At 39.5% G+C, this 13,008-nt stretch overlaps 1 protein-coding gene across 1 annotated transcript in view; it reads right to left on the minus strand.

Moving 5' to 3' along the window:
* Positions 1–13,008, minus strand: part of rab6ba (RAB6B, member RAS oncogene family a) — a 90,260-nt gene that overhangs the window by 5,426 nt on the left and 71,826 nt on the right. The window contains exon 7 of the mRNA XM_008277546.1: positions 12,731–12,797. Coding sequence (XP_008275768.1) covers positions 12,731–12,797 — 67 coding nt within the window. The remainder of the gene's footprint in view (positions 1–12,730; positions 12,798–13,008) is intronic.

Genomic DNA, 13,008 nt, shown 5'->3' on the forward strand with positions numbered 1-13,008 from the left:
AATACAGTTTGAAACTTTATTCCAGCACATGTATTTGTAGTTTCATACATCAGGTTTTGAATTGGCTGCTAAGTATCTATCTATATATAAAAATCCTCCTCTGACAATGTATAAAAGTTATTTAGCTCAACAAGGAGACCTTTCCTCTATTGTTATTTGAGTAATAAACTGAAACCGGATGTTGGCTAAAGTCGTTGGCGCCGCTGTGCAGCAGTTAAAGCTGGTGCACAATGGGGTGTTAATGAGCTGCTGCTGTAAGTCAGAATGATTTGGCAGTTTTTTTCCACAATGCAGATAAGGTGTTATTCCTGGCGGATCCTCCAGGGTGCTGTTTTTCTTTTTTCTTTTTTTTTTTTAAATATATATTCTACACTGTGAGAATGAGCTCCTCAGTCTTGAGGAGACAGAAAGTGTATCATGAATGAGTGCTTGCATCCATATACTACCTGCTGGTAAATGTGGCAGCGCAGCAGCAGCAGCAGCAGCAGCAGCCGCCGCCTCTTACTTATTATTCATTTTTCCTGGGAACATTATGCATGTAAAAGGAGGAGGCCTCCAAAAACTGTGGCCTACATATTGTATGCAAGTGAGATTGGAAACAGTCCCACTGTGGCTCTCAAATGCCCATCTTACAGTCAGGCTTTGCATTGTGGCTGCTGCAAACTGTTTCAGGCAGCAGTTCAAGTGTGTTTTTTCAGATTTTATGGTAGCATGTCATCATGACGCGATGTCGTTTCAAGGGCAGAGTTTAAATAGAAGAAAGATTTGAGCGTTCCCATTTGGATTGGTTCCCATCTGGAATCTGAAGGTTTATCTCAGCTGCCAACATCACCAAACCAAATGAGCTCCGTCAGTCCTGAATATTTTAGTCATCTGATAACTCTCCCTCTCTCTCTCTCTCTCTCTGTGTGTACTGTATAGTTAGTCGACAGCAGCTTCTCAACACTAAATATATTCTGAAATCTTGTACAGGTTTGAGCAGTAGTTCATGAGCTCACAGTTTAAAAATAGATGCTTGACTTAAAACCTTAAACCCTGAAAATGTATTTTCTCAACAGTGGTGAGGAATAGCTGGCTACATGTTACGGCATAATTCAATTACAAAATTACAGTTACTGAGCAAAGACATTTAAATTAAAGAGCCACTCAACAAAAACTTGGAGATTACAAAGGGGTTGAATCCGATTGGTATAAAGCTTACATGTAACTACAATGTAACATTTTATTCATAAACAAAGTGAGTCAGTAAGGATGACTCCATTATTTGGGAGTGTACATGCAAACTTTGAGTGCCGTGTTTTTTATTGGTTCTCTTGTTTGAATTTTCCAGTCAAAGGCTGCCATGGCTACAATCAGCTGATCATGCTGAGTCTAGTAGCCATGGAGTCAAGCAGGATTATCTTTCAATGCAGTGTCACATACTTTTGTTAGGTTTACATGTATGTGTTTAGGACTTTTGACCTATTATAAAACATTTGGTGCCAGACTTTGACTCATAAATAAACATTTGTTTAATTCAAACGTTACCAAAATGAGTTTACACAACTCTGGTTAAGCCCATCATATGCCATAGGCTAGCTCTCAGAAAGTGCCTAGAAATTGACTTCCATTCCAGTATCGTGGGAAATACTTCTAATTGTGGTTTTTATCAAGTAAAATAGTTGAACTTCTTCCACAAAAAGTTCCACAAGCGGAATCCCTGCAGTTATTGAGCTATCGTCTTCCTAAGTTGGAAAATTCATGAAAAATTGGACAATTTAGCCTCTAATAGCATTTTTCACTCCAATTATCTCAGACAATAATAAGGCCATACACTTCAAATTTGACACTTATATAGACAATCCCAAAAATGTTCAATATATGGAATATTAAGTGGATAGGAGTACCGGTTGCGAAGAAAAAATATTTTAAAAAAATCATGATTTCAAAAAACTCTCCTATTGAAACAAGTACGCAGGAGGACCTAATTCCTCACATACAACATTTTGGATTCAATTTTATAAACAAAAATGAATAACAAATTGCTCCAAATAAGTTCCAAACATTCTTTAACTCTTCAAGTTCAGACTCTTTGGTCCATTGTAGAAAAATATAAACAAAGTTAATAACATAATAATTAATACCAAAGATCTGGTAATATCTGGAGCTACCTTGCTCTCTGTACAAAATATTACTGATGAAATAGTCTCAATGGGCATTATATTAGATATAAGCTAGAAAAAGTATTTATCAAGACAACAGCTCAAACTGCGTATTTCACTGTCCACAATATAAGACTGACAAAATAGTTTTAATGGGAATGATTTCAAATATCAGTTGCAAAAAATATTTATCCAGACAATAAATCATAAATATTTCTAATTTAGTATCATGTCAAATATTAATTACACATGTTACAGCTAATTTTCAGAGGGTGCTACAGTTAATTTACTTTGGTCACAATGTCAATCGGTCAGTCAAAAACAAAAGAGATATCCAATTTATATTCTCTTACTGTGTCAACTTCTTCATATCTAAAATGAATAATCAGCATCACTGTCATCACTATCATCAGGAATGTCCTCTTGGCTAGCTGTTCTGGAATCATTCTGACAGTTCTTGAACCCACATAGCTCAGGTTTGTAGATTTACAGGAACACTGTTTTGTAGCACATTCTCCTGTTTTACACTTATAGCTAATAAGCTTCAGCACCTCTCTAGGAGCAGGATCATTAGTCATCCAACTGCTGGAGAGTTGATTCTCATGGATACTCCAGCCATGGCCTTCTGGTGATGGTGCACATTATATCAAATACTCAAAGCAAAATGATCCTGCAGTAACCAAAGCTTTGTAGAACAGAATTGTTCACCAGTGATGCCATTTTCATTTCCTTTTTCAATTGGATAGTGATAGGGCTATTACTGTAGGCCTATCAATCATTATTGTGATAACATTTTGAATTAAAGATTTTTTTTCCTATGGCATAAGGAATGTTGACACGCAAAAGTTTGTCTTGTGGGATTTGTGAAAATTGCATTGATTGCAACTCAAACTGAAATAGATTACTAACAACTATAGAATCAGCAAGTACTATAATAGATGAATGTTTGGAATCTTAGAAACTTAGTTATTTTGAAAAATGTAATCAGCCTGCCCTACCATCCATCCAAGAGGGAAAGAGGACTTATTAACAATGAATGGCTACACATGAAATTTGAAGGAATGATCAGAAGAATTCCATTGTCTAATGTGCTTCCACTATGTTAGTCTAAATAATCAAAAATCAGACGAGCTGTTGTGTTGTTTGTTCTCGGTCAGAGACAGGGCCAGCACGGCAGCAGCAGGCAAACTACACACACACAAACTACAAAAAAACACACTTTTTTCACATATACGATTGTAGGCCTACTCACCAGTACCACCTGATTTCTGTTTTTCTCGTCTTTGCTTGGCATAGAACAATAGTCTTTTGTCCGTGAAACGTTTGTAACAGGAAGGATGGTAGTGGGGACACGCTTCCAGTTCATTGTACTCGCTGTCCAACATGTGCATCAAATTAAATCAAGTTCATTGTCATTTTGCTGTACAGTAGTACAGGCAAGATGAGAGAGCGTTTCTTCAGGATCATTTAATTAGTAAGTTTTGCAGAATGAACATCTGGGATAGGCAAGACACTAAACATTCACTGTTGCTGCCTCCTGAAGGGGCCACTGCATCCATGCGCACCGCTATCACGTTGAACATGGTGAACCTCTTCAAGTATTGGTAGGTCTTCAGGAACACAAAGACACACACAATGGTGTGATGATGGTGAACCCGCAGATGCCAGTCTGTCTGCATCTCTTCCAGCTATATAGGTGTCTGGGATGTTGTCATGGACCCATGTTTCTGTTAAAGCAAGCACACAGCAGTCCCTCCTGTCTCTGCGGGTTTCTCACAGCAAACGTAGCTCCTCCAGCTTGTTGTTGAGGGAGCGGACATTGGAGAGCAGGAGGACGGTCCTGTTGGTCTGGAGGTGTTAGCCTTTAACCTAGCATGGATCCCGGCTCTCTTCCTCCTCCTTGATTGGCAACATGACATTGCTCTCTCTTCCTTTCAGTGATATCCACTCTTTCCCAATTTTTCTTGAAGTGTCCCATTGTGCTTGAGGCATAACACAAGTGTTCTTGCCGCAGTGATCAAGAATATGTATACAGCAAGCAGGATTTTCTGGATTTTCATCTGGATTTGGCGATCCACGCTGCCTCTTTTGACAGCGTGCCACCATCTTTGTTTACACACAGACTGACTCACTGACATCATAAGGTAGTAATTGTGTTACGCTGATTGGTCAGAACAAGGTCACTGATGCTTCACACTCCTACCGCGGCAGAAAAGATAGCTCCATCTTCACACTCAAATTGCAAAAACACTGCAGGATTTCTCCGTGTGGAAACTTTATGGAAGTAGGATGGTTTGATATATTTTCAGAATATATTAAGAGATTTTATATCCCATAATAGTGGAACGGAATATCACGATAGAAAAGCTAGCATATGGCCTATCAGTGTCAGGTAAATCTCTTTGTGTTTCACAGGACGTCACAGTATTAAATCTTGTTTCTTTGGTGACACATTGGGGTACCAGTTTGATGGGAACCAGCAAAGATCTGTTTGCCAGAGCTGAAGAGGGGAGCAAACGGTAAAACAGAGAATTCTACAACTATGGCTGCATATTGCGAAGTGCCATCTGCAAGAAGGAGAAAAACTCTAGAAAGCGTTGCCAGTGTTTCTGCAATAATTCTTACTGCCAGAAGAGGGAGACAAAGGCTCCACACTGCAGGTTTAACAACCTCATGGATTCATTAAAACCAGATCAGAGAAGGTATTTGGGTGGTGCAACATCAGCATGCAGATGCAGCTACAAGGTCAAATCCAAAAACCCATTTTGAGTCTCTGACACCAAGTGATGCCCTGTGAGCGGAATTAGCATTGTAGCTAACCTGACAAGTTTACAGCAAGTTATTCTGAGCTTTACAGCAGAAAGCACCTGCTGGTTGCAGCTAGAAACACGCATATAAAACAGTAAAGCGGCAAACTGTAAAAAAGCAAAAAAAAAAAACTGCAACTGTTCTACAGAACTGATGGTAACGCCTGAATAAGGGGATAATAAATAATCTCTGGGTTGATCCTTGTAAGCAAACACGTTCAAATGCCATTTATTCAACTGTTTATACAACTAATACTGATTACAGCAGCTTCATTACTCATAGATGTAACTACAGGTGGTCCTGAATCAGAACCTTTTCTGCTAAATTGGATTTTGCTGATTTTTCTAGTTCGTAGGGAGACCTTTAGTTTTAGGCTAAATGTGTTTAGCCTGTCCTGGCTCGTTAGCTGCTAACCTTTACTGTCCAGATAAACTCTGCAGCTGTAACAGGGAGGCAAATAGAGACACCGCCGTAACATCGCATGATCCAGATCTTCATTCCTTTATTCAAGGACAGTAAGAATTAAACCGTCATTTCACTGAAACCTCGGCCAGTCTCAACACTTTATGGCTCACTACAATAATTTAATCACGCTTAATCACAGTGGCTGCGGCCGCGGCTATGAGGTGCAAACATCAATGCTTTTACACGCTAGAATCACTCACATGTCACAGAAACTGTAGGCTCGTCTCATTTAAATAATTTTAAACAGTCTCCAGACCTAGGACTCAATCCTGGTACATCATCACAGAAGATGTCTCAGTTAATAAAATGCAGCTCAAGGATCGAGGAGGCTTGTTGGCGTATCCTTGATGTGTCCTAAATAAAGTCTTTTCCACACCAATGACATGAAGAGTCATGACACACAGCTGGAATATACAAACCGTGCTGGGAGCAGGACTGACATACGTGTGTGTGTATATGATATAAATCACTCAATCATAATATTTAACTGTGTTTATTTGTATAGTACTGTTTAGTGTGCTATCACCCTATCTCAAATTGATCTTGTATTTACGAGAAAAGATCTCGTAATTATGAGATCAGGATCTCGTAATTACGAGATGAGGAAAGGTGCCACATTGGCCACTGCTTCACTCAGAAAACTGCACACCTACGAAGAGGTAAATGTATGTGATATACGGTATCTAGATAAGATACCGAATATCACATATATGCATTTACCTCTTCGTGGGTACTTCAGTAAAACTGGAAAGATATTCACAGATTTGGACTTCTGGCATCAATAACTTTTTAACGAAACTTCATCAAGACACAAATTACACCTCTTTACCATCAGTGTGAGGTGGACAATATAGTTTCATCAATAGCAGCTGTATTTTGTGCAGCAGAAATAACACTGCTCTCTATGTGCAGCCGGCTGTGCGAGCAGAGTTCAGGGACTGTCTGCAAATTGCAACACTGCTGTTCCAGGAAAGACACACACTACAAAAATATCTAATAACGTCACTGGTATTCACTGCAGTGTCACTAAAATCACTACAGCTGTCACTTGTCTCATGCTGATCATACTACAGCTGTTAGTTTGACAAAAAAAAAAGGTTTTTCATATTTTAATACATTTTTATTGGTAATAAAATTCAATAACTTCACTATTATGTACTGTAGACTACTGAAACTCAGTCTAACCATCAAAGAGGTTCTGCTGATCATACTACACCTGTTAGTTGGAAAAAAAAAAGGCTATTCAATCAATTTAAACATTCTGGTTTCAATCAATTAACACTGGAACCTTTTAAGAAGGTGTCCTATTTTTATTTTCTCCAATTACCGGTACTTGAGATTGTAGTCTGAATAGTTTATTGGTATATTGGTGTCCAATTTTCTGTGTGGTGAGGATTCTAAGTTTAATTTGTGTGTTGATGACGTTTCGTTAAAGTGTTATTGATTGTGGAAGTCCAAATCTGTGAATATCCTTTCAACTTTGGAAGTTTCATGGGTGTGCAGTTTTCTGAGTGAAGCAGTGGCCAATGCGGCACCTTTCCTTATCTGCTAATTGTGAGATCAGGATCTCGTAATTACAAGAAAAGATCTCATAATAACGAGATCTTTTCTCGTAAGTAGGAGATCCTGATCTCACAATTTTGAGATTCTTATCTCATAATTACAAGAGTTTTTCTTGTAATTACGAGATGGGGTGTCTAATTTTTTTTTTTACCCAGTGAATGCAATGCACTTCCGTACTTTATATATCATAAATATGTAATAAAAATATGTGACATCTGTACATTCTTGTCACATTCTGGCACGTTGTGAACTGAATTGCAAATCAGTGGCCGTGCATTTTACTCCTAGGCCTTCAGTCCTACCGGAATCAAACCACCTCTTAACACCATCATCAGCACAAGGCAGCACAATAAGACGTTGCACCACAGACAGGTATCTCATGTAGCGAGAATGAATGCCATTAGTAAAGCAAGAAACCCAGTTAAAACAATTCAACAAGTCTCCATTAACTGCAGTCACAGCTGCACCATATACATCACATCAAGGTTCTCACCACGCTTTTTCCCTGAAAAAACATGCTGTGTCTTGGCCCCCTATGCTGTCTTTCAAGCTGCGTGTTTGGAAAATTTGACATATTTTACAGTAAAACGTGCAAATTTTCCTAAGAAATTCATTTCTCTACCGTGGTCTTCGCTGATAACACTGCTATTCGTTATCAGTGAAGACGCTAGCGTCTTAGCTAACAGGGGGAGTGTCGCTAAAAAAGAAAAGAAGCTTTAACATAAACATACACTGCTGGAAGCACCACAGCCCAGACACATGCTATTAAATGAAGAAAACACACTATCGGGAATAAAGTGAAACGATTAATGGGAAAATATTACAACGTAAGTCAGTGATTCTGGTAAAGTTTAGGCCAGCATAGAAGACCTTGCTGGCCCTGACGGCACACCACTGAAGCAACTATGTACTGTAAGTTATGATAAACACTGTTCTCCTCATCTGACAGATCATAAAATACAGTGGTAGGTTATAACAAAAAAATGGACAGATGACGCAGTTGTGCCCCACGTCATATGTAACTGATGTTGCTTTAAAACAACAGTTCAGCTCGCATCTGTGGTGGAGGGACTAAGATGCGAAGAGTCGAGAGGAATCAAGGGTGTACAATTGCTGAAATGAGATAATCGGTGGATCTACCCCAGATACAGGTTACCCACAAGGCTGGATTCTTTACAAAGGTAACAAACGTTTGGGTTGAAACAACACTATCAATCTACCTCGGGTTGTCAATTCCTCCATCAGTTAGCTGAAATGTAGCACATGTCATCATGTGGAACAATGAATGCTCAGCTTTCAGGAGGCAGCCATCAGTGTAACACTGGTTTATCTGACGAGGCTTATTGTTTAAAAGACAGCACATAGACAATACTGCAGCTATTTGGAGGATATTTCAGTGACTCTCATTTGGAAGGAGAAAAGCACTGTTCTCTGTCGTAAATGCATTTTGTGATTCATACTGAAAACCCAGATACCATATTCACTTGTCAAGTAGAACTTAACTGCTTTGCCAGAACACAACATCAGTGACAATGAAAAATTTTGAAACACAAATTATTAACACAATCACGAAGCTGCACTTCTTGTCATCTTTTTTTTGACCAACCTGCTGTGATTTATTTTGCTTTCTAGCTCTCTTAGTAACATGACCCCTGCACTTGATCTGGGTCAAGCACCCTCTTCACTCTGGCTGTCTGCAGACCTGCAGCGATAATGACACACCATGATTAGGTAGGAAATTGTTCTGAGAAAGAGCAGAGGACTGCGCCCCATAGGCCTCGACACCGACTATAAATCAGCGTGACCTGTCCGTTCCCAATTTAAAAGCAGCAATCAAAGGAAACAAAGAACATACTGTGAATGCTGTTTAAATATCTATAATATATAGACCAGCTCTATTCAGCAACGGTTATATTTTATTCATCTCTGTTGGCTTTCTGGCGTCAAATGCTTCAGAGTCCATAAATTGTTACTTGACACAGAGAAAACTATCCAAAACACCAAGCTTATACACTGCACGTGGTAATACAGGAGCTTTCAGGCTTTATAACATGACCTAGACTGAGCCTATCTGTGCCCTTCTCCCAGTGAGATCAATACTACTCAAAATGCAATAACAACAGAGGAGCTCCATTTAGTGACAGTGTCAGTGAGGGCCCATCACCTGCCATCTATCACCACACCTCCACCTTACACAGCCTACTCCCACATCCATTATACCTCATTAAGACCGAGATGAAAAACAGAACGAGAAATGAAGGCAGTCGGCAGAATGTGAGATGTGCCTTATAACCAGGAAATGCGGCTGATGGAGAGGCCTGATAGGTTACTGAGTTTATTATTGAGGCTTCGTTTACTTCCAGTAAACGAGGAGCGGGCGACAATCCAAGATGCACAGAGCGACTAAATGCAGGTCTGCCATCACTCAACAAAATCAGCGTCTGATTTATGTACAAGTTGCAGCAGACAAATGCTGCAGGACACACTGTGAGATGGCTTCATGCTGGAAGAGAAGTGACGGTGCTATATGGTAAGAAAACAAAAGCTATTTTATAATTCCTCCACAGTTACCATAGAGATGGCACCATGTTTTGTGTGTTGAGGAGGATACGAAGGACTGGTGCTCTCAGGGGAGAAACTGTGACAAAATGAAATGATGCTGATTCACATTCAGAGCTAGAATTAACTGCCTGGTCAATGTTAAAATGTCCAACTTCATAGCAGATATAACCACGTTTACAGTCTTATACAAAAACCCTGTTTGGTCTCAATAACTACATTTCCTGTTTATGATAACTGTACATGGGATGAATTTTTATACAACTCAACCATTTAAGTTGTATCAGGTTTAAAGTTATGCATCATGAAGGGCGTGGCTTCTTTAAATCTACCTCTTTGCTAATTTTTGGAACCAGTCGCAAGTGGCCATTTGAGGAACTGTACGTTTCACAATGTTTGATTAATTTTTCACCGCGGAGTTTGCCTCTTGGATAGTATCAGCAGGTGTTGAACAGAGACTGGTGTTTACCAGAAAATTACTTGGAGTTGGAATTTTTGTCTCATTAGATTAGAGAATTTTTAGCTTTGAATACACTTGGGGTCAAAGTGGCCTCTGTCTGTCAAAATGGAATGTACGAAAAAATTAATTCTGCAAATGTAGAGGATACTTTCTGAATCCACTGTGTTTGGTCTATTTATCTTTGCTTGGTTTATCTGCTTTTGGGTTTGTTGCACTAGTCTTATTTTAACAAAAAAAACTAAAATCTAAAAGTGTGAAAATAGATTTCCTCGTTGTCGGATGTAATAACAGATGTAAAAAATCAATGCAGGAGCAGCAGAGGAGCTCAGACAGCCTGAGGGCTCTCTTCACTTATTGATGAAAATTACAGTCAAATCTGTCTCAGCTGCTGAATTTGTCTCGTTTAACATCAGATAAACACACATGTGTGGTGAAGAATTACATAAAGAGAGCGTACTGCAGAAATTCACTCCTTAAATGAAACAAAATCCAATAAATTCTACTGTGCGCTTTTCAGTTAACAATTTATGGAGTGGACTACTATCTGTGATGCTGTTAATACCTGTGTGATAAGTTGTTTTGCAGTGTTATTGCTACTTCTACTTCCTGAACAAAAAGAATCCAATGCGAGAGTTAAGTTTTGTTTTGCTTCAGCTTCTGACAAATCTTCCAGAGGTGAAGCTACGACAACCTCAGCTGGCAGCAGCAGATATGAAGTGCCAGTGAGGAGAGTCTGACTGATGGCTGGTGGCTGAGAGTCCTGTCACTGGTTTAAATGAGCAAACCTGCCTCCCCACTGCAGACAAAACTGCAGGCTACGACTGTCTGCCTTACTGACCGCCCCCTCACTACACTTGTCAGGCACCAGCGTTGAAAATCATCCAGCAAGAGTGTCGCAATGAAAACACATTTAATTAGACAGGTAACTGTCACCTCGTTAAACAGATGTCAGAACGCTGAGTTCAATCCCTGAACTCCTTTAATTTAAAAAGTGAGCAGTGAACGATGCTATCAGGATTAAAATGCTTCCTCTGAGCTCAGTCTGCTCACATACAGGTGCTGGTCATATAATTAGAATACCATGAAAAAGTTTATTTATTTCAGTAATTCCATTCAAAAAGTGAAACTTGCACATTATATTCATTCATTACACACACTGATATACTTCAAATGTTTATTTCTCTTAATTTTGATGATTATACCTGAATACTAATGAAAATCCTAAATTCAGTATCTCAGAAAATTAGAATAAAGAACAAAGAAGGATTTCTAGAAATGTTGGCCAACTGAAAGTATGAACATGAAAAGTATGAGCATGTACAGCACTCAGTACTTAGTTGGGGCTCCTTTTGCCTGAATTACTGCAGCAATACGGCGTGGCATGGAGTCGATCAGTCTGTGGCACTGCTCAGGTGTTATGAGAGCCCAAGTTGCTCTGACAGTGGCCTTCAGTTCTTCTGCATTGTTGGGTCTGGCATATCGCATCTTCCTCTTCACAATACCCCATAGATTTTCTATGTGGTTAAGGTCAGGCGAGTTTGCTGGCCAATTAAGAACAGGGATACCATGGTCCTTAAACCAGGTACTGGTAGCTTTGGCACTGTGTGCAGGTGCCAAGTCCTGTTGGAAAATAAAATCTGCATCTCCATAAAGTTGGTCAGCAGCAGGAAGCATGAAGTACTCTAAAACTTCCTGGTAGACAGCTGCGTTGACCTTGAACCTAAGAAAACACAGTGGACCAACACCAGCAGATGACATGGCACCACAAACCATCACTGACTGTGGAAACTTTACACTCAACCTCAAGCAACGTGGATTCTGTGCCTCTCCTCTCTTCCTCCAGACTCTGGGACCTTGATTTCCAAAGGACATGCAAAATTTACTTTCATCAGAGAACATAACTTTGGACCACTCAGCAGCAGTCCAGTCCTTTTTGTCTTTAACTCAGGCAAGATGCTTCTGGCGCTGTCTCTTTTTCAAGAGTGGCTGGACACAAGGAATGCGACAGCTGAAACCCATTTCTTGCATACGTCTGTGCGTGGTGGTTCCTGAAGCACTGACTCCAGCTGCAGTCCACTCTTTGTGAATCTCCCCCACATTTTTAAATGGGTTTCGTTTCACAATCCTCTCCAGGGTGCGGTTATCCCTATTGCTTGTACATTTTTTTCTACCACATCTTTTCCTTCCCTTCGCCTCTCTATTGATGTGCTTGGACACAGAGCTCTGTGAACAGCCAGCCTCTTTAGCAATGACCTTTTGTGTCTTGCCCTCCTTGTGCAAGATGTCAATGGTCGTCTTTTGGACAACTGTCAGGTCAGCAGTCTTCCCCATGATTGTGTAGCCTACAGAACTAGACTGAGGGACCATTTAAAGGCCTTTACAGGTGTTTTGAGTTAATTAGCTGATTAGAGTGTGGCACTAGGTGTCGTCAATATTGAACCTTTCCACAATATTCAAATTTTCTGAGATACTGAATTTGGGATTTTCATTAGTATTCAGGTATAATCATCAAAACTAAGAGAAATAAACATTTGAAATATATCAGTCTGTGTGTAATGAATGAATATAATATACAAGTTTCACTTTTTGAATGGAATTACTGAAATAAATAAATGTTTTCATGATATTCTAATTATATGACCAGCACCTGTATTATTGTTATTGAAATGGGTTTTTCGTAATATGAAAAGAGGATTTCTTTGCTACGATAATGTGTCCATTGCTTAAAGGATACTCCCTTCTTTGCTTGTTTCTTGCATACTTTCCATCCCTGGGAGGGCAGCCGCAACACGACGAAACAGCTGAAAAAACAGAAACACAATGAAGACACTGATTAAATGAGGGAAACTCAGTTGAGGTGAAAATATCAAGTAATTTAAAGTCCCTCTTTAGTTGTTGATCTAGCTGTATCAAAGATAGATATTTAGAAGCCTTTTTCCATAAAAATGATACCACCATGCCTTAAAACGGCTTAGATATAACTCTATACTGCTGATTCCTCTAGAAAATGCA

The sequence above is a fragment of the Stegastes partitus genome, unplaced genomic scaffold (genome assembly GCF_000690725.1).
Source record: "Stegastes partitus isolate 25-593 unplaced genomic scaffold, Stegastes_partitus-1.0.2 Scaffold100, whole genome shotgun sequence".
NCBI classification, from domain to species: Eukaryota; Metazoa; Chordata; class Actinopteri; family Pomacentridae; genus Stegastes; species Stegastes partitus.